Source organism: Vanellus vanellus, assembly GCF_965231255.1.
Source record: "Vanellus vanellus genome assembly, chromosome: 7".
Lineage (NCBI taxonomy): Eukaryota > Metazoa > Chordata > Aves > Charadriiformes > Charadriidae > Vanellus > Vanellus vanellus.
In genome coordinates, this window is record NC_138912.1 from 9101064 (window position 1) to 9126061 (window position 24998).

Here is a 24998-nt window from a genome sequence, read left to right on the forward strand (position 1 = left end):
ACACATGCTGTTTCAGGAAGTGTTAACGTGATCCGGCATCGCACACCAGCCTAGTTTGATCACTGGGCTTTTTATTTGGGATACCACATCAAATTCCAAACAAAACTTCCTCGTTAAACATCGGCCCTAAACTTAACACCGACTTGACTGAGCAGCCTCTTGTATTCATCTGCTGTGCCATTATTTTGGATCTGTGTGGGTGCATTTGTCCAAGCAGACTGTTTTGCCCGAGGACAGACATGATGCTCACCAACACGAGCCTTACCTGACTGACCAGGGGGTGGAACTCCTGATGATCCTCTGGGCAGGCACAAAAATACCGTGAGGACTGCGGCTCTATTTCCAGAACACGGCTCGATGGCGATCGGTTTCGGAGCACCCTGAAAAAGGAAGATACCTATGTAACATCTGAGATTTCCATTACATTTTTGCTTGCACACCTTCAATTTATTTTAAGGTTCACTGTAACAATAGGAAGATCGTTTTCCCAATTAGTTCTTTGCATTTTAACAGATTGTCCTACCCATTGTAATTGACTTAAAAATGGGCTTTAACAGCCCACGCTGCAGATCTCACCAAACAGAAAAAATGAAATGATCATAAAGACAACAAAATTAGACTTAATTTTATCGCTCACTAAATGTAGTGATATCAACTTCTTAAAGCTTAGAAAACGCCAAAACCTTTTGGTATACACACTGGTATCTGACAGTTCCAGAATTTCCTCTATTCTAATAAGAAGTACTCCTATAAAAGAATTGTGCTTCAACAGCCGCCGTTAGCTACTCTCCTAATGCCAAAATCATAAAATAAGAGCAAATCTATATTACATACAGATTCATAAAGACAGCCAATCCCTCTTGAGTTTCCCAGACCATTAAGTCTGCCTTCTCTGCGCCTGTCCTGGTAAGCAAATGATTTCTTTGAGGCAGGACCTCCCTGATTACTTTGGGGTTTTTTTGCATATACAGAAGACAGGTGCAGTATTACTATATTTAAATAAACTTAGAAACTCTCTGAAAATGTTGCCTGTGCGATTATCATCTTACTTCGTCTTATATAAAGCTATGATAAGAGTGTTTTTGCTGGCGGGAGGTATGTGCTGTTACCAAGCATCTCTCTCTTATTAGCTATATATATCTTTTAATTTGCAGTTAGCTTTCGACTAAATAGTTGCTGCCATATTGTTCTCAAGTTACCAAGACTGAGGACACTAGGAGCTGGAAAAAAGCAAAGCAGCCTACAAAGCCATAGAATAAGTTCCTAATACGACAATTTACAATGTTTCCCTATTTACATGTTTCCATGTTTTGTGCTTACGACGAGATAGGCATTTCCCTTTGGAGAGCTTAAATGTTTTGTCTACTAAAGATATTTCTAAAAACATTAGGTCAAAATCAGCATAAGCATTTGTTTCCTTTTTTTGTTTGTAAATTTTTAGAATGTCTATCATGTTCCAAGGCAAAATACGAGTTTGATGTTTTGATTCAAAATTCAAAACCATAAAACTTTCCATTTACATGCAAAATGCAATGTATATATAAATGTCAACCGATTCAAGTATACTAAGAAAAATAATAGTTTAGCCAAGTTAAATACACTGCAAAGTACTAGATATAAAGAAAACAAAGGCACTTCCATCATGTATAGCAATTATCATTTTCTATTTTCTACCTCCAAGTAACCAACATTTATTACTGCTCAGTGAAGATAAGGAAACAGAGAATACAACAATAAATCCAACAATAGATAAATATACTTTTTTTTTTTTTTTTACTTCATGGTCATATTTGAAAGGCATTTCTCTAGATTCAGTCGAGGTGATAGCATTAAAATAACTCGGGCAAGGAATGTCATCTAATTTAAAATTGCCATGACATAATGAATGACAACTTACATTCACTAAAACCTTACCAAACAATGCAACAGAAAAGTAAAACCCCAAGAGCTTCAGCTAAAAAAAAAATTTAAAAAAACAACGTAAGAAATATTTTCTAAACTGAGTGCACTGGATTTATAGCATTTAATAATAATTTTTCGTAACATATTGGTTCAATGCAGGGCAAAGGAACAGACGAAGAGAACAGATTCTGAACTTGTGTAAGCTGGTGCATATCTCTTGACTTCCACGTTGCTATTATCGGCAAAACATTGAGACAGACATTGCTGGATGGTATGATTTTATACTAAAAGCAATGCAGAAAAAGGGGGAAACAGAATAAGAAACTTGGTAATATTAGCAGCGTTGATTACACATGCACAGAAGTAGTACCAGTGGATCACTGGAAAAGAAAGGTGTGGGAAAATTTTCTTTTTAAGTTTTCTTTGACTTACATATGTTGAAGGGCAACGTAAAAAACCATACAAAAATAATGGTAATTCCTCTGATCATAGCATTTAATATAGAAAAGGTTCTTGATGAGATCATTCAGAGTAGCATCTAGTCTGTGCCCCGGGCACTTTACATCTAATCAGACAAGCGTAGGCATAGCATAATATAATATAACATACCATGACTGACAGCAGTCTGGTGTAGACCCCTCTGCTTACTTCTCCCACTTACACACTTTCATTCACTCCTACCTGTTGCACTTGCGACTGTCAAAACCCAACTCTCCCCAACTGTCACACACTCATAGCACACCTCCCGTTGGACCTCAATACCTGACCCTTCATTCCAGCACTTCTACCTACACCTCCCTTCCCGGCTCTCGGCAAGTTCCTGCAGCAGGAGCCGTGAACGGAGCAGACCAGGTGCTCTTCATGTCCATGGGTGGAGTGCACTCACTAATACCATAAACTAAGACCATAACTAATACCACTAATACCATAAACAGTTTTTACAAATCAATAACTTTGCATGGGGCGCAACGGGCTGTCTTCCACTATATACTAAAACAACAGCACCTGAATCCTGATACACCATTTACGATTAAAGTAGTTGGTATTTCTAATGCAAGCAATAGAGCATTTAAGTCATCTTTCCTGATTTGTCACAAGGGCAAATCGAATAACGTGATTCCTTTCTATTTGAAAAGGCTGGCAAAATGAAATCTGCATTTTAGAAAGGAATTCAGAACACAGTTTATGCAGACACACAACTGAAAGGAACAAATTTACCATTATGCCTTTTAATTTGGGGAATAATTACTTTATTAGAAATCAAAATGATGATATTGTCTACTGCTGTGTAACATAAAACCTTTCATTAACAGGCCCCATGCTTTCCTGTTTGAAGTTTATACTAATGTTTTTCAAAACACAATTGGAGGAAATTATTTCTGATAAATATTTTTCAGAGGACTTCATCCAAAAATCAAATACAGCAAGAATTTTCTGTTTGTGCTTACTATTTTTTTCTTTATAGAACATTATGACTGAAAAAACAGATGTCTTATCTTACCTCACATCATTCAGATTCGCTACAAAAAACCACGGAGGCATAGAGCAAATGATAATAATTTAGATACCCTAAGGTTTGTCAGTTGTTTAAAGATAAATACATAACCATGAATCAAAGTTATTTCACAGTGACATAACATGTTCTCTGAAATGTGCCATTTATCATGCATTTTCCACAGGTTTTTTGGAAGAGATAAGGCACATGTTTGTTTGCCCAAAGCACTTAGCTACCATGATTTACTTGCTAGAATTATCTTTTTTTTTTTTTTTTCCCTGTACAGAAGGTGACTTACGTTTCTGCCAAAAAGCACAAATGACAATCACAGAGTTAATAAAACTTTATCGCTGGGAGACAGAATAATCAAACACTTCTTTATTAAACAACCTTTTACTCTTATATTCCTTTTCTTGTGCACACTATGACAGAGAGAAAGAGGTCTGTCAGTTGGGAAGCTGACAAAGAAAGGGGAAGAAAACCAGGAAGAAAGAAAAGGGTGAAAGAGCATATATTATTATTGATAGCGAGAAAAGAAGAGTATGTCAGTGGATGTAGAAAGAGGAAACAAGTGGGGAGGGAAAGGAATGAAACAGAGTATAAAAGAAAAAAAAAAGAGATAAGGTTTTATCCACCATTTAAATGTGTGGTCATACATTTATTCACAGAAAACGAGTGTCAGAAGTTGTCTTCCCACGGTCCTAGATTTTTATCAGAGAAAAGGTTCTCCATTCTCCAGATTTTTTTTTTCTGAAAATCCTATAAAGACCCAGCCAAAATCTAACTGCCTGGGTGAGTTTGTGAGGATTTCATGAGCTTTTCTTTGCTCGCCCTTGATCTGTTTCTATAAGAAATAAATTTTGGCTGGATTTTTTTTTTTTTCCTATGCAAAGGACAGGTGACAATACTACCAGTACTGGCATAAAAACATGTCAGTGTGTGCCATATACATACCTGCATTAAAAGTATTTCTGAGGTACTTAGCACATCTGCTTTATAATGACAAGATAGTAACAAAACAGATTTATTTTTGTGTTTAAGTCCTGAAAAGCCCAGCGGATCTTGTATAGTGTTATTTGGCTATTTAGGAGTAACACAAACGAGCAGCTTTAAGAGTCCAGACCAAGAAGAAGCTGAGAAGTGTATTCTGTCACCCTCGGTGGGCTGGAGGGGCAACAGAAGGCAGCGGCATGAAGAGGTGGGAAGCGCTGGAGAACACGATGACTAAGGGGATGTTCACGGATCTGCTATAAGGGTTCAGAATCTCTTTGGGGAAACGCACTGAAACTTTAGCATCGATTCGTATCTATCAGTGAAGATATTTAATACTGTGAATACCAGAAGATGAGAACTGTAAAGTGTTTTGGCTCTGTCTGTATTCCAAGAAGTGGTGTCTCACAAAAGTCCTATAAAACTTTGGGTTTTCAGTACTAAGTAATATCTATATATATTTTCTCTTCAGCATTCTAAGTTAGGTGCATCCAATTTTTAAAAGTGCATTATTATACCATAAGACAAATAGATCACATAAGACTAAATGGCTCCAAACTCATGCCAAAAAAGCAATTAGAAAATTGAATCAAGGAATTAAGGATTAATGTGAGCATGTTACACCTGTCAGCAGTAATAAATATTTTGACAAGAAGAGAATAAAGTTTGACAGTGTGCACAAATACAGATCTGATATATAAATCAAGTATTAAAATGCAAACAACTATGCATTAATCACTGTAATGTTTCCTAACTAAAATGGTCTTAGTACTACTTACAAGAATTCATTACAAATAAAAATTCATCTCTTCTTCTTAAAAAAAAACAGCTTGACGTATACGTTTTGTTTTAGTAATAAATGATGCTGATTTAAACTTAGTTTTTAATCATATTATTAAAACAGAATTAGTCTAGTGAATTCTGCATAAACTAAGCTCGATGGCTTGGCAAATAAACAATCAAATATGTTGTTATGACAGGATTAGTACCAGACTCAGAATGTAAATAGCCACTTTTCGGGAGTTCTATGTGCAAGACTTCAGAGGGGAAAAAAGAAAACAAGATTGTGTCCTCTGAAGAGGTAAAGAATGTAGAAAAGAAGGAAAGGTAAAATTGAAACTGCTATATTGCAAATATCGACATCTTAATTTCTCTTAGCTTCAGGTTCCTTTCCTGAACGCTTTGGTTATTTTCTGGGTTTCTTGATTTATTTGTGATAAGCCAGTCTCAGGTTCAGAAAAGCACTTGAGTACCTAAGTTGGATTTTGATCACGTTTAGATACCCACATGCAAACTCAAAAGCCTCAAAACCCTGTTAATCTTAGTTTCAGTATTGAAGATTTCCCGATAGCTGGAGCTCTCCTCTCCCTGCCCAGGCACGTGCTAGTCCGTCTTACACCCAGGCAGGATTCGCTGGTGTGCCTGCAGCTGCCCTGGATGCAGAGCTTGATCTAGGTAGCCTTTTCCAAAGTATGGTATCAACTGAGGCTTTACAATACAGTTGTAGCCACTTTCTTTTGAAGCGTGGTTGAAGGCAGTGGTAGCTCTGTTCTTCGTGGAGGGAGAATTAATCCTGGTTTTCCTACTCTGCTTATACCACATGCTCGTTTGAGGTGAGATACTCTGGCGTATAATTAAAGATGCAGAGTAAAATGCTGTGATTGCTCTGGCCATTTTCCGAGCAGTAAAGGCAGACTTTTCAGCAGTGCAAAAGACGAAAAGAAAATTCTTCCTCTCAAATTCACGGAATCCCATTGATATCACTTGTTGGTGGCTTTTTTGGCCATTTTGCTGGAGAAATTCCAAATGTCCCTAGCACAGCTATCCTGCCAAGAGAAGGAGATGGGAGACTCCCACCTGGAGCCAACCTCCGTCCTATCCCCACCTGACTTTCTCCACAGTCATTTGCCAAGAGAATCAAGACCAGCAGTAACGTCAGAGGAATGAATAAAGGCTGTCTGCTCCTCCCAGCAGAAGACCCCCCGCTCCCACAGCTCCTGCTGCTGCCCTAAGGAGACCCTGGCCCTTCTTCCAGAGCGCTGAACCTCAGGCAATGCCTCAGACAGAAACAAAGACTGCAGTCAGAACTGCTGTTCTCTTTGGACTATCAGTGTTACTCTGCATCGCTATTCTAAATACCGGCTACATATTAACTAATGCTCATTAACATACTTTTGAGAATGAGCTTCCAACCCACCCAAAAGTTTTGACAATTTTCTCCACAGATTTATGCAATGAGTAATGAGCCTTAATGACAGTGCAATGGGGCGGGGGGGGGGAGGAAGGTTAAGGTTTGACCAAACATCGTTTCTGTGCCAGGAGAAATATACTTTAGGAAATACCACAACAAAATAAATAAGCAAGGCTGGAGTTCTGCACATTGCTTTGTGGCTGGCATAGGAAACACCAGTTCTTCATACGGCCCCAGGGCTTTACTGAAATTATAAGCATCCGCTAATGATTTTCATTTAATCCATCCCGTAAAGTTCCACTCTTGCAATTAGTGAGTGGAAAGCTTTACCTCATCTTAACCTACAAGGGTGGCCCAGAGCCTGAGCGTCCTCAATGCTTTGGACATCTACACTGCAGCTCCTTTTGCCTGAGGATCTCTGAGTCATTTCTAACTTTGGCTTATGAGGTCTCACTAACCCACGCGAGGTACATAACCACGTTACCTACAGCAAGAAAAGCTGGAGAACGTTTTGCAGTATCTTACAATTCTTTAACCTCTACTGAAAGAGACTGGAGGTAACCACCTTGCTTCTGAGGCTGAGTCATCCAGCCAGCGCTGATTTACTGGGAGGATTCAACCAACTCTAGTCAACTTTCAGAATGAACCAGTTTTCCCTGAAAACTTCTACAGTGTCTAATGGAGCCAAGACCAACAGGCTTATTGATAATAAAATGCAACCTGACCAAAATTACACTAACGTTCCTGTTAGAGACTTCTTTTTTAGAAAGTGAATTATCGTTCCTCGGTAATTTTGCCCCATCGTTTTAGCAGAATATAAATCTCTGTTAATTTCCTTATTTCAAAATAGCCATGGAAATCTTAGAATATATTCATACATTATTTTCCATAAGAAAAACAATGGGAATTAACGGTAAAAAGAACACATTATGATTACCAAGCTGTGATTACGATCCCCGTGAGCAAAACACATTGTTACCCTTCAATTTATTTTCTTACGTCTCTATCTCAACTCTATCAATATGCAGCGATAGGCTTCAGTCTTTCCTGAGTAGAGAACGTGGTTGTCAGTTATCAAAGGTTATGTACTGATGTTAAATTTATGTGCTAATCTTTTAGTCTTTATGCTCAGAAAAGCCGTATTTTTATTATAAGGACTATATTTATTTGCAACACAGGTTTATATTTATCTGTAACAAAGTTATTCTCAGTTAATCTAGCAAGCGACTACATTTCAAACCTAGTACTATGTAATATAGCATTCCATTAGCAAGAGAGTTATGACATTCTGATTAAAACCAATTTCTTTATTAAAACAAAGCCATGAGAAACACCTACAGATGCATTTATTTTCAGTGGGGTTTCCAGAAAGAAATCCAAGTCAGGTTTCCTATTCAGAGCTCATCCTAGTGCCTAGAGGTGGCTTTTTCTGAAAGGTGACACTAGTGTGAACCATCCCGCAGTTTTCTTGACTTTCACAAGTGGCTGAACAGAACACAAGACATTGAAGTTAAATCAAAACATGGGGTAGCTGCAAGGCATCTTTCGTTTCATTGCTTTTTCTACGTGTCCACCTATGCAGTTTCCCACCTCTTCATACTGTTAAATAAATTTGGGTTTACTGTACTGTTCCATCTTGCCCACTAATAAGAGTAATTTCAGGTTAATCTGGAAAATATTGAACATAGCTTACAGTGGATGGTGTGCGTAGTAGTCGTACTGGATTACTGCCAGAGGTATCCCCAAAGAGCCTCCAGAACATTCCCCTATTAAGCTGAACGAGTCTGATTAAAGGCTAACAACGCTAGCATCCAGTCTGTGAAAAGAAATTTATCTTGGCAGCAGCTAGCTGGATCCTGTGGGGAAAAGCACCTGAGACCCTATGTCTGTGGCATATACCAAGCATCATGTATCCCCAGAGATACTTTCCTGTAAATTCTTCCTGCTGCCATTTCAAAGTCTGTAAGGCAAAAGCGGTGCTGTGCAGTGAAGTGATGCTAATGGGCATTTGTTTCCCAGCTGGGTATATCTGTTGGATCTCCAAGGATTAGAAACAAGCAGTGGAGAATTCTGTTATTCCTTCAATAGTCAACCTTAAAGGCTGTTGTCTATGAAAACTCACATTTCACTGGTGCCAAATTACCGGGCGTCCATCACCGTTTGAGCGTGGGCTGATCACTTCAGATCAGATCGTCACTCCCTTATGTCACGGTGGGTTAACTTTCCCCCAGACGGCCTGGCAGAAGAGGACATCGTCCGTCCGGAGCCACTACTAACTTTTCCGAGCGGGCACGGTGAAGTACTAGGAACAGTTTAAATCCTGCCCAACTTGCAGGCTAACAAGGGTGGCTATGGTGGCAGGCAGGGGAACGCTGAGCTAAGGATGAGCACAGCACAGGTTGCTTTCATCGGGAGCAAGCAAACGGAGTCAGCTATGGATTTCTGAAATGCCTGTGCAGTGGATAAACTGGGGCTGTCCTTTGCTCAGGGTGGATTGTACCATTTCAATCTGTCACTGCGACAATGAATCTTGGACGGAAGTCAAAAGTTCTGACTAGCAGGTGCCTTTTGTGGCCACAAAGATGTCATTCCTATTGCTGTGCAGCATCCTAAAGTCATTAAAGATAAGGTTTGATTATTATTTAGGAGATCTATGCCAGGCTTGAGGGTTAGGAAAGGCAAGTGTCCTGAAATTATTATGCTGTATTTTGCATTTCTTGCAAAATTGGAAAGAAAATATAGTACACCGTATGTCATCCAAAATACACTTTTGGTGAACTTTTCTTCAGCAATGCCTTTTAAAGTTCTTTTGTAACCTCCTGGCCACATGCAGTATGCCCAGTGAATGATAAATTAAAACATTTATACCTGGAATTGTAATAATAAAAGAGAACTAAATCAAGACACATTGTGGAAACTAACTGTCAGCAGAAGGGATTAAAGTGCAAACTTGGCAATATTCTTAATGCAGGAAAAAAATGCTAATGGCACCAGAATAACAAATTACTTTCTATCATGACAACTGACACAGATCACAGGCGACTGAACCCAGGGAGGACACAAACCGAACGTCTGAAAGCGTGACATAGCTTTTATTTCGGTTGTCCTTACCATGGTCCAAGGGCAGCTATAAAATGCGTGCACCACAGCCAAAAACATTCTGAAACAAATTATCCCCATTTAACATTTGTAAGTCTACAGAAGTTTTAATCCTAGTGGCCGTGTGCGGACACTGCGGATCACAGCAGCAGGAGCAAACAAGAAAAGACTTCTCTGTCCCAGGGAAAGGGTGGGTGATGGCCGCAAAAGGGACCCAAGTTTTGCCATATTACAGAGTAGTAGCAGCAGCGTGTGTTAAACTGACTAGCAGTTTTGGCAGTGGTTGCTGCCAAGGAGGTGGAAAGGGAGAGGGCAGGCTGGCAGGCTTGAGAAGGCACAGACCAGACCTCTTTAAAGGCGTTGCAAAACGCGTCTCTCACTTTCCCCTCCTGAGGACCTCCGTCACCTACTCTGCCCATTCACCAGTTTGAAAGCATAATTGGGTACGATTTTTCACTAGAACCTTATGAATTAATTCAAATCTCAAGTATCTATGAGATAATCCTCAGCTGCATAAATCAGTGCAACACTCGAGTAACAGCAGAACTGTGCTGATTTATACCAGCTGCAAATCTGACGCTACATTATTAATTTCTTAATGTTCTCCTTGAAAAATCCTGCAAATAAGCTCAAACTCGAGCATTATCGTTTAACGTTGCTTTCCAAGATGCTTCCCATCAAGACTGTTAGAACTTACAGTGGTCACAAACATATTAGGAACTTCACTGAAAACGCACAAGAAATGAAATGTACAGGATCTAATCTGACAAATAATTAGACACGTGAGAACTAGTGCTTGGCGAAACTGTTGCATTAAAGCAAACAGGATTACTCGCATGAATTAAATTATTCATGCATGTTACTCATGTTAGCTTTACTTAACTGACAGAATATTTTTTTTAAATAGAAGCATTTTTTAAATTGTAACAAAATAGGAAAAAGACTACTCCCTTAAAATATTACAAAATCTGCATAATTTTACTAAACCAGCAAAGATCCACTGTATGAAGTATTTGCTGAACTTGGATTTGCCGAATCCCACTTACTTAGTCCACTTACATGGAAAGTAAGTGCTTTTTTTTTTTTTTCAGAAAGTACCGTATTCCAAGGTTGCTTAGCCCTTTGAGCGCTGCTAATTGAAAATGAGTAATATGACAACACAGTCCAGCTCTGCTTGCACTGCTGTTCCACCTGCATTTCCTAGGGCACAGCAGGAACTTCTAATTATTTCATATTTACATTTTTTATTATTTTCTTTGATAAGGTGGTACACAGTCACCACCAACAAAAATTTTATAGTCTTCATCCTTACTGCATGAAAGTACAGAAAAACTTGGTATTTTGCTTCAGGAAGCCTTCTTACTTTTTTTTTTTTTCTTTGACATAGTAAAATTGAGCAGCAGTGATGACGCTTGAAACATCTTTTCTTAAAAAGACATACCATTTTCACAGCAGATTGACCGTTTTTTAAGGAGTTTCCTTGACAGGTCCGAGATTTGCGAACTTTTCATTGGAGTTTGCTTCCAATCCTTGCATTCCATGAAGCTTTGTACTCCACCTCATGTATTTTTCGTATCTAACCGAATGACGTCTCTTTCCCTAATTTTATGCATAGAGTTTAATCCACCGCCAAGAGTAAAACAGAGGAATGTTTGTCCTGTACTTCAGTCAACAGAATGGTGTAACACATTGACTTTTGTACAATATGTAAACTCTAATTTATTTTAGCAGTGACTACTATTAGGCTAATGAGGCAAATCTTGCTTTTCACCGTTGTTTTCTGATTCCTCCACCCTTTTCTCACTCCTTCCCAACACCTTTCCCAGCCTTATGGTGCTCTTTCCATGGAAATAAATGCCCCATATCAAATGTCACTGAGTAATACCATAAGCAGAAGGAGCGGGATCTTATTTGCTTAAGCAAGGGTTGAGATCTGAGATCAGTCATCAAGCAGATGTTATTTCTGAAGCCGAAAGTAGTCACGATGATGGTTACTATAGAAACCAAGCTTTGTAAAATATTCCAAACAAACACTTCTTTATTAGCCTGTGCCGTAACTACAGCACTCCGCATTATGCTGCATCCCACGGTAAGTTATCAACCGCGCATATTTTCTTTCTGGTTATTTGCTTTCAATAGTAACTACAAGACAGGATTTCTATAGGTCTTAAAAGATACTGTATCACAATACCAGCCATCCATAAAATGACACACACTGTACTCATTCAGCGCTAAACTCCCGTCTGTTCCATTTCCCCCCTCCTGTGGGCAGCCACTCAAATCAGTGTTTCCCTGTTCAGCAACAGTGAAAAACAGGAACCCACTGCTAATTCCTGCGGTTAGATCAGCAGCACAAAACCAGCAGTGGTTACTAAATGCCAGCCCCAGCCTCTTCAGCAATTAAACCATTCTTCACTCTTAGTAGACTTTGTGAAGCACACGCGTCACTCAGAAAGCATCTTTCAATGGCCCGTCATATCATAACCACAAGTTTCGGACTTGCCGCTTCATTCGTTAACCGTACTAGAAGACGACTGAAAATTTAAGTCCCGGTTGCAGCGAGGTCAGCGGGACTGCAGCAGCGCAGGATCCCGGACCTGAGCGCATCCCCAGGGAGCGGGGCTGGAGCAGGTCACAGCCACCACTGCCAGGGTGGTTTAGAAACACAACAGCCTGTGCCGGTGGGGAGGGACAGCTGAAGTCCCCTCAGCCCAACCCACACCTGGTATTTTAACCACCGCTCTCTCCTGCTACAGTTAAACTACCCGTAGACAGATAACAGGGCAAACTTCGACTTGAAGTTAAGCAGGTGAAAGCTGGCTTGTTACTGTATCATGTGGGAAGGAGAACTGTATTTAAGGCTATGCAAGTAAATTAGAAGGAATTTTATTACAGAATGAACGCGTCATGTACATATGGCAACATTTCTTCTCTGAGGCCTTTCTGTCTCCATTCACAGAGAAATCCTTAAAAAAGATAGACCGCTACTAATATTTCAAAATATAAAGATGTTCAAGCAACTTCCGATTATTATAATTAGAATTCCAAAGCTGTTTTTATTCTCAACTTATTGTCATGTGCTCATAACTCCTTTAACTTTCTATACTGTGTTTCTGTTCAAACAGGAGAATTTTGCTCAAGTCTGTCAGAAATTTCTCAGCTGTCTTTGAGATATGGGACAATTAACATTTTTTTTTCCTAATACCAATTCTATCCAAGGCTTACAATTTAATTTAAAACTTGGCATCGACTCAGGTAACATTGAGGATCCCTGCCTTTCATTATTGTAAAACAAATCTGTTCTAAAATACAGTGATACGATCAGATTTCCATAAGAATATAGAGAAGTGTGCAACTACATGTGCCACTGCTATCTATTTTAACACACAATACTGCGATAGTGAGAAAAGTATTAAGCAAAAGAGCACGACTAAGGAGCCAGTTAAAAAGTTTTAGCTGTGGTGATTTGTGCTGTCTGCCACATGCTGAAGATAATAATAAAATAAAATTTAAAAAATCTATAAAACATTTTAAGGGTGAGAAATGTGAGGCGAAGGATACTCTGGAAACAGATCACAGACAAAGCAAGAGGCAAGCTTTATGAAGACAGAGTTACAATTTAGAAGTGATTGTGTGGGCCTGAATACAAAGAATGCAATTAAGGCACGGCACATGTCCTGGCGGACCGACGTCCAGAGAGGAAAGTGCTGTAGTTACAGGAAGGTTAAGGGTTCAGCGAACATACAAGCTCTCTTTTAAATGGCGGTTACCTATGCACTATGCTCGGAACATCTTAACACATTTTGTGTGTCTGTGAAGCCGTTCATGTTTTCTCCACGGAGGAGAAGTTATAGAGAGCTGTAGATAACTATAGATGGCTGAGCCTAACGTGGCCAAAGCGCGCCAGGTCCTCTGAGTTGGAGCCCTCAAGGGTATATAACAGCTAGCAACAAATGTGACTGCCTCCCACTTCCCAGCTTAACCGAGCAGGTTGCCAGCTACAGCTGCGCTGACTTAGGGCAACCTTCAGTACCTGCCTCGAGCAAGCCAAACCCCGTCCCCTTTATGTGCAGCAACTTTGCTTTTCTAAGGGTTTTGTCTGGTTGGTTTCTATCTTTTCTCAGCTGTATTCCACATCGAGAGGAGACACAGTGTAAAAAAGATAAAATGCGTATGCACACGTGCCGATATATTACACGCACAGGTATGTGCCATTATATCTAATTGTGCTATCAGAAACCTCTGGAACGTTATGTTGAAGCAAAAATGTAAGCATAATAAAAACTATGTCCCTTGAAAGAGAAATCCTCTTGAAAACCTCCTCAGCCCCAGACAGAGCAGTTTCTCATAATTCCCCAAATGTCTGTTGAAATGAGTTGCACTAAGAGGTTCTAGAGCCATCAATATCATTAAGGATTTCAAAGATGTCTTTTAGCTCTCTTTGGTCATAAATTGCCAGAATGGTTTCTGCTGTCTCCAGTTCCCTTGTCCCCGCTTCTTCTGCTGTGACATTTCTGGATGACTTCCAGTTCTGATTGTTGTAAAGTCCTTGTTTTTGCAGAATCACCTAGTGTTGAAATTTGCAATTCCAAACACTATCTTTTTTGGTCTGTTTATCAGCTAACACTCTTTGCTCAAGCAATCTTTGTCCTTCACATTCCAATTGGTTTTGTCCTTATTCAAACTTCCATGAATTTACCATAAGTAATATAACTTAAAATATAGATGAATATTTTTCGTCATTTAAGAAGAACTTTATCTTTGTGTAACCTTCAGTTATGGGAAGTATCTAAACAGATACGTAATGAAAAACTTAATTTGGCGGATTAACATTTAATCCATTTGATCTTTATATTACTGAGTTCTATTTTTACATTTTCTTTGTATATTTAAAACAATTTTTCATGTCCACATTAAAGGCCTCTTTGTATAGTTGTAATCATCCTCCAGTTTGCCTGCTTTTGGTCATTAGACTTTCCCAATTTTCAGTGAACTGCTGAGCAAGCTGAAGATGTTAATTGGGTATATCACTTTATTTTTCTCTTGTAAGAGCTTCTTATTAATGGCTGCTCGTGTAGATGACATAGACATTAATCAACTCACATCTGTCCTTCTAAAAGATTCAGTCAGGTCCCTGATTAACCATCTGTAAACAAACCATTGTTCAGTAACAGGGTTCAGCCGTTTATCGTGAGCCGGCAAAGGCTGCTCAGGGCCGTCCCCTACCACTTTGACTTTTCTCAACGTACAGAAAGTACTTGGAAAAAGGCAAGTGATTCACAATCTGGATTCTGGATCACCGGGTTCTCTCTAATTGAGTCATTGTTATCATGAGAAAACATCAAAAATTGCTGTAGTCTGTTGCTCCCATGAAGCGTCTGGTGCTTTAGCAATTACTAAGTCTTATATTCCATAGCTATAAGAAGTGAGGATAATGAAGATCGTACATTCCTATGATGAAAGTTACGGACAGACAGTCTTTAAAAATAAAACTAATTCCTCGGATAAAATGATAATTTTTCCCAAAAAGAAAGGCCCATTATTGTGGGCATTTGCAAAGACCCTGGTCTTCCAGAACACCAACGGTCACCCCCTGGGAAGTTCCTTCATATTTTTGAGATTCTCATCAAGAAGTTTATCAGTTATTTTCCTTTCATATAGTTTTCAAAGCTGCTGCCTACCTAATTCTATACTGTAGCACTTTCTACACTCTGCAGTGACCACAGGAGTTTCTGAACAGCTTCAAGCAGGATAATTAACCTCCCTAATAAATCTTGTCTCTCACCGTCTCCTAGGGAGCGTGCTCATTTGAGCACACCAACATAACGAGGATGTCTTTTTTTATTGTAACAGGCATGGCATTATATACTTAAGGCACTAAGTATTTTTATATACCCCATTCCCAGTGTGCCATTATAGGCCACATATGCTCACAAAGACTCGATGGACAGCCTCTAGCTCTTTTCTTATGGACTGCTCACAGCCATGACAAAGAGACAGACACTAAGTTATTGTCCATACTTAAGAGCAATTTCTCGCACAAAAGGAAACCACCTTCTCTATTCTTACGAGCGGATAACTTACTGATGTGTGTCAGTAGGCATTATTCATTTTTACCGCACAGAAGCAGATCAAGGGTGCCACTCCGTCACATTCAGAGACACTTCCAGTTCTGCCACCAGATCTATTTCTCATCCTTCTCTATTCTGTTCAGTACCTTACTATAACTGCTGAAAATTTTGGGTATCAATTACATTCCTGTTAATCCACAGCAAAGAAGATTTTGTGTGATGACCGCAACTACTGGACCAGTGGAAGTGACTGCTTTTACATAGCATGTCATGCGAGCAGAAAAGGTGACAGAATCCACATAACTTGGCGTTATACGACCTTAGAGGTGATATTCACATTTTGGTTTAGCGCTAATATCTCAGTGATAATATTTTATGCTTTCCACCAATATTTCAGCAAGGGATCATTGCGACTCTGATATTTGAAGCACTTCATTTTGTCTTTAATTCTCCAATTGTTAGAACTGTTTTCTGGACAACACTTGTGTGGAATTGGATCCCCACTACATAGTCTTTAGGAGCTGAGCAGGATCATTAGGAGGTGAAAAGAAAATAAAGAAATAAAATGAACTTGTTAATCACCAAAGGTTGACAAAGTATGAACGGAGAAAGCAGAGTCACAGATCAGAGACCTACCCTGAGGACTTTCATCTTCCTTTTTCTGCAGTTCTACTTTTCTCTGAGTCAGTAATCTGTCTCCCTCAAAACCCGGGTTTGTTACAGCACATCTATTTCATATTGATTGCAACAGATTATATAACATGAAACATCTTTTCTGTGCAATTTTCCGGATTCTTCTGAAAGTAAGCTCATTAAATCGCCTAAAAACTTGTTACAGGGTTCTTAAATATGGCCCCTACCACCATCTTTCTTTTCCATGACCGTGTACGTGCAAATGATTAAACGAATGTTCTTCTGTATCCCACACAGGCCATTATCATAACTGTTGTGTCCGATATAATCCATTGCACACTTCTGTTCCCCTGTTCCATACTTAAAAGAAAAAAAACCACCATACCACTAGTCTGACTTTAAAAACATCTAAGTACATTTTGTAATAGTTGTTCCTAAATCAAAATGCCAAAGCACTTTTCTTAAGATCTGGAATTCATCTAATGCTCATGATACATATGCTTGATATTTCATTTAGCAGCAGTGAGCACTTTTGGGCCTCCTGTCTCGTGGTCCCAGGAGCTGGAAACGAAAGGGTTGGATAACCTAAATTGGGAGATTCACAGCTTTCCACTGAGATACACAGCACCTGCTTCAGGACTTCAAATTTAGACTAATACAGATGAAGGAATCGGCTTGATAGTCTAAGAATAGGAGAACTAAACTCATACCACAGTTTTTAATTTCTATTTTTTTCTGCTGTGAAACATGTGGCGTATGCATAATGTATGGCAATGCAATCTACAGAGCTTTTATTGATGGTTGTTTGGTGTGATCTATATAATTCATATGTTGCTCATTTATGAGTAATGCAGTCCTGCCAAATTCTTGCTCACACACATATAAAAGATGAAAACATCCAATGAATACCACTTTAGGAAAGCCACATTATTCTTGAATGTCAGAGCTTCTGCAAGTCACGCTGAAGAAGGCGTAACACTAACTGACATCACACTATTACGCACTCTAAATACATTATGCATTTTAGAAAAAGAAGTAATTTAGAGACGAAATGTGAAATTTTTCCTCTCATCATAGTTTTCGTATAGTTTGGATCTAAAACCGGTGCCTTGGCTTTCATCAATTCACCAGCATAATGCTGAAAAATAGAAAACTGAACTGTAAAATTTTCTGAGTTTATAATTTAATCTGGCAGGGGCCACTTTTACTGTCTGATTTGCATTCAATAAATAAGAGGGGGGTTTATAGCATATATTTCTATTTTTTTTTTTTTTGATTGTACCAAGGTGCTACAACTTCCAGTATGCACAGGCATCTGATGCCTTCCCCATCGACGTCTCCGCAACACGTAATGATTAGGGACAGAGTTTTACAGGCACAGCTTTTTGAATTTTGAAGAACTAAGGCTAAAAGATTACATGATTATCTTCATAGCTGGTCACTACAATTTCTCTAAAAATTCCAAATATCCCAGATTTTAAGATGCTGTATTACACTATCTTCAAAAGCCTTATATGTTCTTATTTTGATAACATGTATTTGATGTACAGGAACATAACTATATAGTTAATAGTTATGTATCCACTGTGAAACATTCAGCAATAAATCAAAGTTTATTATTTTATTAAAGGAATGTTTTCAGTATATTAAACACCAAATACAAAATTTTAAATATTGATTCATAAAGTCTCTAAACTATCTATAGACCTTTCAGTTTCTTCATAGGAAACGGTTTGTAAATCTTTAGGAGATACATTTTAAATTATTCATAATCAATACTAAAATCAAAGAGTTGGCAGCTGGCTCATTCTAAAAAGTGCAGCCATGCAATTCATATTCTGCCATAGTGGTTAGGTCAGAGTAAGACAACAAAATGAACTGATGCAGCTAATTACAACCTAATCCTAGCTTCCCAAATTGAAACAAATGATTGAACTTTATCTGTCACATTGAACTTAACACCACTCAACCACTTGATGTTGCACCAGCACGATAACCTGTAAGAAAACGGACACTGATTGAGAATAAGCCCACGGTGAAATGTTTTACAGGTTTGAGATCTGACTATTCTATTGTTTTGGGCAGCTCTTAAGAAAGACTTGAAGGTATGAGAGAGCATGATGGTATTCTTTTAGATATATCGGGTTTAATATTTCCAAATGCTGAGAGTCATTTCTCTCGTTTCATGCAGATTTCCTGTCTCTACATTCAGTCTCATGATGATACCTATTGCAATACAAATCAGACGAGTTTTCTTCCCATCAGTTAATTTCCATGTGTAAGCAGATAATCGCAAGTATGTAGTGTGGCCAGTAAAACAAAAATTAGTTTTGTCTTGAGAATGAAGTGAAAGAGAAGATAGAGGCAAGGCCAAATAGTTGTAGGAACACTTCTACCAAGAATATGAGAAATAAAGATAAAAGTCCTGCTTTGCTTAAAAATAAGGAATTGTGCCTGTGTCTCCCACAGCCTAGGCACATGCCATACCACCATATGACTGTCAAACATTAACTGTTGATTAAGATTTATTTAATTCCTTCCAAGTGGGATGAATCATCTGTAAGATACTAGTTTATAGCATGTTTATTGAGGCACTTTCCAAGGGGATGCGAGACTACCGCTACAGGGATGAGATCTACCATGGTTCCCTGATACCTCAGGCTTTATCAGATTTTAGACGTGTAATTTCAGCAACAAAATTCTTATGCTTCTGTGCTGCTTTCCCTTGGAGGGTCCATGAGCAAACTGAGCCTCTCCATCTGGGTCAGAAACCATCCTGATGATTTAAGCTGTCTCCATGCAGAGGAGAGGTCCTCATTTGGAGCTAAGTGTTTAGTTACTACCTATACCCTGCCGAAACTGGAGTCTCTGGCATCTCATCACCATCTAAACCCCACACAGGGCTTTGATTTGTTAAAAATGTATGTTACTTCATGTTAAAAATGGATATATTACACGCCTTTTGCATAACCATCTTTACGCTTAAGTACTCACCCAGGACGTGTAAATCCTGGATCCAATTTTGCATAAACTGGAGGCACTCAAACACAAGCAATTTTCTGGAAACTCGCTGGGGAAGCTTAGTATTCTAGTAGCAGGACACAGGGACAGACACTATAATCAATACCACTTGCAAGACTTAGGTTAAACAGTAAGTAGAAGCAGGAATGGGACTCCCTCTCTTCTCTGAGTGCTTACACACTAGGGTACAAATTACCTTCTTTTGCCATTTTTTCTCTAGAACGTTTACATTATTGTAGTTATTTAACGGCCCACCTTGAACCTCTATTGTTTTAAATGAAATTATGACTTTTAATGACTGAAAGTCAACTTTTCTTGCCAGCTGCTGCTGTCACTGATAGTTTTTGATTGCTCGTTCATCTGTAGGCACATACAGGTGCGTATCGAAGCTGTAAATGACTAGCCAATAGTAAATTTGGCCCCAAAATTATTTGAGGGGGTGGGGGCAAGGGGTACTCTTCCACTAGGCCTGATTAAATATAGAACACAGAAATCAAAGAATAGATGTAGAAAAATACAGTTAGCTCTTTGGTACTAAGCAAAATTAAATCTAAACCAACACCTGCATTATACTGCATCCGTGACAAAGACCAAAATGTCACTTTTCATTCAATGCCTCTGTTCAGCACAAATTAAAGATAGTGCTTTAATATCATTTACAAATATATGTTAGCTATTATAACATCATTTGTTTCAGTCACTCATTACTAATACTTAAATACAAAGTAATTGTTCAACAACTCCATTGACAGCGTGATAAATTACAAGAAACCAAATGAGTAAAAGGTACTATACGTGCCATCACGCAACTAGGGAGATTGTAAAAATAACATAAATCTTTAATTAACTCAGGAAATTAAAAGGTGACTTTAATAAAGCAGCTTAATAACAAGACACACTCAGATGAACTCTCTAGCACATGTTAATCAAGAACAAGAAATAATTTCAGGTGCACAAGTGACTAGATGCTTATACACAGCCTAAATTAAACAAAAGAAAAATGATATAAACTGGTATCCACATAAATGATGAATCTATGATATTAAAGACTATAACACAGACACTGACCATACGTGTTTCCTAAGTAACAACTGGAAGCAGGGCCGATTCCTTAATGAGCACATGTTAAATGACAGTGAAACTGTATTGAGACTCATTCTGCAGTTTATGCCATACACAACATACTGTAGGTTCAGAGCCAATAGCCCTATGTTTACACGTAGATAATAAAAACTCTTACGTGGGTAGGTTTTTTCGAGACAAGAAATGCACTAGCACTTTTTTAATTAATGCAGTAAACGTGAGATTGCTATGTTCTTAAGTTTTATTTCTGATAGCTGCCTATCCATAATTCCTTCGGTTTCAGCAATCATGTTTACTGAATGCGCAACATAAACACAGGAAATTAGTAGTATTTGTGGAAAACTCACTGTACACGTTCAATAGGTGTTTTTTTAGAAACAGAAGTACGGTCCTTTTCTATTCAAATATACCTAAAAATACCAATATTGGCAACAAATATTGGTTCTGCAGTATTTAATTTGAGAAAACAGCAAATTTTACAGTGTTTGAGGTGTTCAAATACACAACATTGCTACTTCAGTGGTATTCTTAATTGATAACAATTGAAAGCAAGATATTTCAATTAAGAGCCCCTATAATTAATTGAATTACTTAACTACAAAACCTCCCTATAAATAAGTGATAACCTCCTGAAACTAGAGCACTTAAAACAAAGATTCATAATATAAGTATACGGAATTTAATGGGCAAAACTATGACTAACTTATTCATTAAATAACATCAAATATTAGTATTGTCCTTCATCAGTGTGGAAAATGTTTCAAAAGGATCATTCTCTCTAGTTTCAATGCAACTTTCAGGAAATAGCCATGGGCTTCAACAATTTGCACTTGCATGGTAGATATTAAGTTCCAAATAAAATTAACTTTTTTAAAGTTTAGCCCAACCCTTACAAAGTTGTTAACCTCTGGAGCGTTCCAGACCTTGCTTTCAGTGACAAAGTGCAAATTCAATGGAAGCAATAGAGATTACATTGAAAAAAGTTAATTATATTTGAAATATGTCTCAATATCTTATGTAAATAAGGCCTTGATAATGATAAACTACCTAGTGAATTTTAATACGAGAATACTATTTTAATGAACATTTAGAAGTGGTCTCTTGGCTTTCCTAATCTCAGTCCATATTCAGCTTAAAAAATTCTTCTGCTTTTGTTCTTCCTACAAAACGTGTTGCATGAGTTATGGAATTAAACTTACTCAATTTATAAACCATGTTTGTTAACTTATTCAAATGAATTTGGCAATGTACAGTGGTACCACATTTATTCTCAGCAGCCATGCCTCCCCCCCCTCCCCCCCAGTTTATTCATTTCCTAAAGGAAATTGCAAGTTAATAGAAAAAGCAGCACTGGAACTGCCTCACATCCTATAGTTATTAATTAAGTAAAGTCTGGTTCAGTAACTCTGGATACTAAAAATACAGAGTTAAACAAAACCCAGTGCTTCTTGAAATGGAGTTTCAACTTCAGCAGTCATTCTACAAAATTTATGCATTAAGATCTATATCTTCCCTTTGAGGAGTTTTTCACAAAATCTCCGAGTAAAAAAATAACAGCTCTTGACCATTTCTTCTGAAGGGCTCATGTATAAAACACAATACAGAAGCATCAAAATAAGTTATGTTACTGTCGTATAGAAGCCGCTAGCTATATAATTCTCCTTTATTCCTATATGCAGATTATTACCCTGCAATTAATAAAACAAGAAGGTGCACTGCATGCTTTATTGATAGTATATGGTAGTTAGTAAAGCTTAAAATGCACTTATGTGAGAAACTTCTAAATGTTCCTGATATCTGTAGATCTTACAGGGTAATTTATAGTTGCAGTTGGTGTTGAATGTTAAGTGAGTAGGCAGCATGCTGGGAAAAAGACATATAAGCTTAGCTTATAACAAGTCTATTCCTTTATAGTGAACCTTTTCTTAAAAGTGAACAGGTTATTATTAAAATGATTTTTTGAATCGAGGACAATAACAGGTTCGACAACCGTGTCAAATATTTTTTGAATTCTGAATGGAATTAAATATATAAAAAACTTATTGCAAGTTCAAAAGTTGGAAACAACTGGTGCTATAAATGTGAGACCAAGCAGGAAACGCTGATGAATTTAATCTGTGAACATGTATGTTACAGCAAACAGTTGAAAGCAAATCAGTTTGTATCCTCTGGAGGAATTGGGTCCCCTCTTCCTTCAGGCAACTCAATGGATGGGAGCCTCTAACTGAAAAGCAACGAGAAGGAAAAAGGAACGCGCCAGGAGCCTGGATTTTACCACACATCAAATGAAACTGCTTATTCTAGATGGACTGGCATTCACCTTTGATTAAGTAGTAAATATTTAGTTTGTTTTCCTCTCATATCTGCTTTTTATACTCTAAACGAAATATTTGTGTCCCAGGAGAGAAAGTTGGTTCGACGTTAAACAGTAAGTGCTGTTTGCTACGGGCCATCTGCAGAGGCTGAGCTGTGCCCTCAGCATCACAGCTTGCCCCTTGAGCAGGCAAAAAGAGGCGAAAAGAGCAGGTTCCTCACGGCAAGGGAGAGGAACAGAATTGCTGGCGAGCGAGTGCAGGGCAGACGCAAGGCGAACCCCCTGCCTCTACCCCTGAAGTCACACTCGCGCTTCTCCTGTTCAAAACGAGCCGCCAGCTTGCGCTCCTCACCTTCAGCTACAGGGGTTTGGGGGCTTTTTTTTTTTTTTTAACAAAGTAAGCAAAACCCCATCTCCAACCTTGTCTCTAGCTATTAGCACCTCCATCTGCCAGTTTCTGTAATAACCAAGTATCCGGGCTTTGGCAGAAACGCAGTCCGTGCCGCTGCCAACCTTACAGGCAGTAACACACATGGGACTGAACTAATGACACCAGAGCAGAGTTTATAGCAAGAAAGAAAAAAACGGGAATAAAGGATCACTCATAACAATAAAGCACAGAAGTTACATGATAGCCAGCGTCAAGATTTCCTTAACTATTTGCTTAAATGAAAAAAAAAAAAAAACACAATCTCTAAGCTATTAAGTACGAAACGGAAACAACTAAAAGTATTGTATTATTAGCAAGTTTTCTTGTAGAGGTTTAAAACCTAAGCCATCGACTTGGCTACACCTAATTTGCACGTTTATGAAAAGGGATGAGTAATGAATGAACGCTTTTCCAATTTGCTGTTGCTTTTCCTGTATTGGGAGTTTTAGTCCCCCCTTTTCCTTCCCCTCAACAGATGCAAACAAAAATGTTGCGTATCAGCAAATCATCCCATAATTTATATGGTCACCTATGGTAACAGTGCACAGCAATTACGAGGCCTTTTTGCTTGCTTTCTTTTATGAAAAAGCTCTGATAATGAGCAGCTGATATACTGACTACCTCAAACGGTATGGAAGAAAGGCCATTAACCCAAATTAATTTCAATTTTTTTCATTCCTTACAGACACGTTTGCTCATCTGCACCTGAGCTCCAGTTCCTTCTCCCCTGGCCAAATATACTCAGCTCCCAAGGTCCTTAGGATACATTTGACAATCTGTTTTAATGACAGCGCTGAAATTCTAGTTCGAAGGCTAAAGGATGTATCCCTGTCTGCAACGCGTGTTGTGCCACACCACGGGTGCCGGTGGTTCTTTACTGTAAAAAGTACTGTAAATTATTTCGTACGAAAACCCGTACACTTGAGATATAAGGTTTAGAGCACAGCATCTCCTTTAAAATTCCCCGCGCACTAACTGCTCAGCTCGGGGGCTGGGAATTGGCGTTACCGTCTCACCTCTGCCTCGCAGCCCACTGCCCTGCTTGCCTTCCCGACACAACTGTTCCTGCCGTCACAGCCCGAGAGCTGGATGGGTGAAATGACCTGCCTGAAAAATAACCCAGGAAAATAAAAGCAGGTTGAAGGTTTGGGTTTTTTTTCGAGTGCGATAACTTCCCCGATTCACTTAACAGAGCGGTTGTGCAAGCAGTTTGGGGGGGGACACAAGCAAAAGCGGAGAGGTTAAGGGTGGGAGGGATAGGGGCCTGATGCAGAGGACTGAAAATATTATAAGGCAGTGCTGCCACAAACCAGCTGAGAACACCGAACTCCGTATCCCTTTGCTACCGTGCCTCTTTGCTCACAGGAGCTGGTTTCTTTCAAACGAACCATTTATGTTAGTTACACGGGTTGTAAATGATTAGTCTGACTAGTATTTAACTTGAAGATTGCCACTTTCTTCAGAGTGAAAGAAACCTTGTTTGCCTGAAAGCTGGCCTGATTTTCCTTCAAGAAATATATTAGTTAGTTTAATAAAATACATGGCTTTTCTGGGAAATCTTTATTTTCCTACGGAGTATGAGATTAACGGGCTGGTGAGTTAGATTTTATGTAAGCAAGATATATTTCTCCAACCTCCTAACCATCGTCTCAGTTTTCTCTGGAAGACTGGGTCTGTTGCAGGAAAAATGACCACTATTTCCCTCCCGGGGAGAGGATTTTTATTTTTTTTTATATCAGCTCTTTATCTTCCTTGATCTAAAGGAACCC

At 38.7% G+C, this 24998-nt stretch overlaps 1 protein-coding gene across 1 annotated transcript in view; it reads right to left on the minus strand.

The window, feature by feature from the left end:
- ATRNL1 (attractin like 1) overlaps positions 1–24998 on the minus strand; it is a gene marked incomplete at both ends in the record, with an annotated part of 535835 nt that overhangs the window by 52791 nt on the left and 458046 nt on the right. The window contains one exon of the mRNA XM_082486299.1: positions 266–380. Coding sequence (XP_082342425.1) covers positions 266–380 — 115 coding nt within the window. The remainder of the gene's footprint in view (positions 1–265; positions 381–24998) is intronic.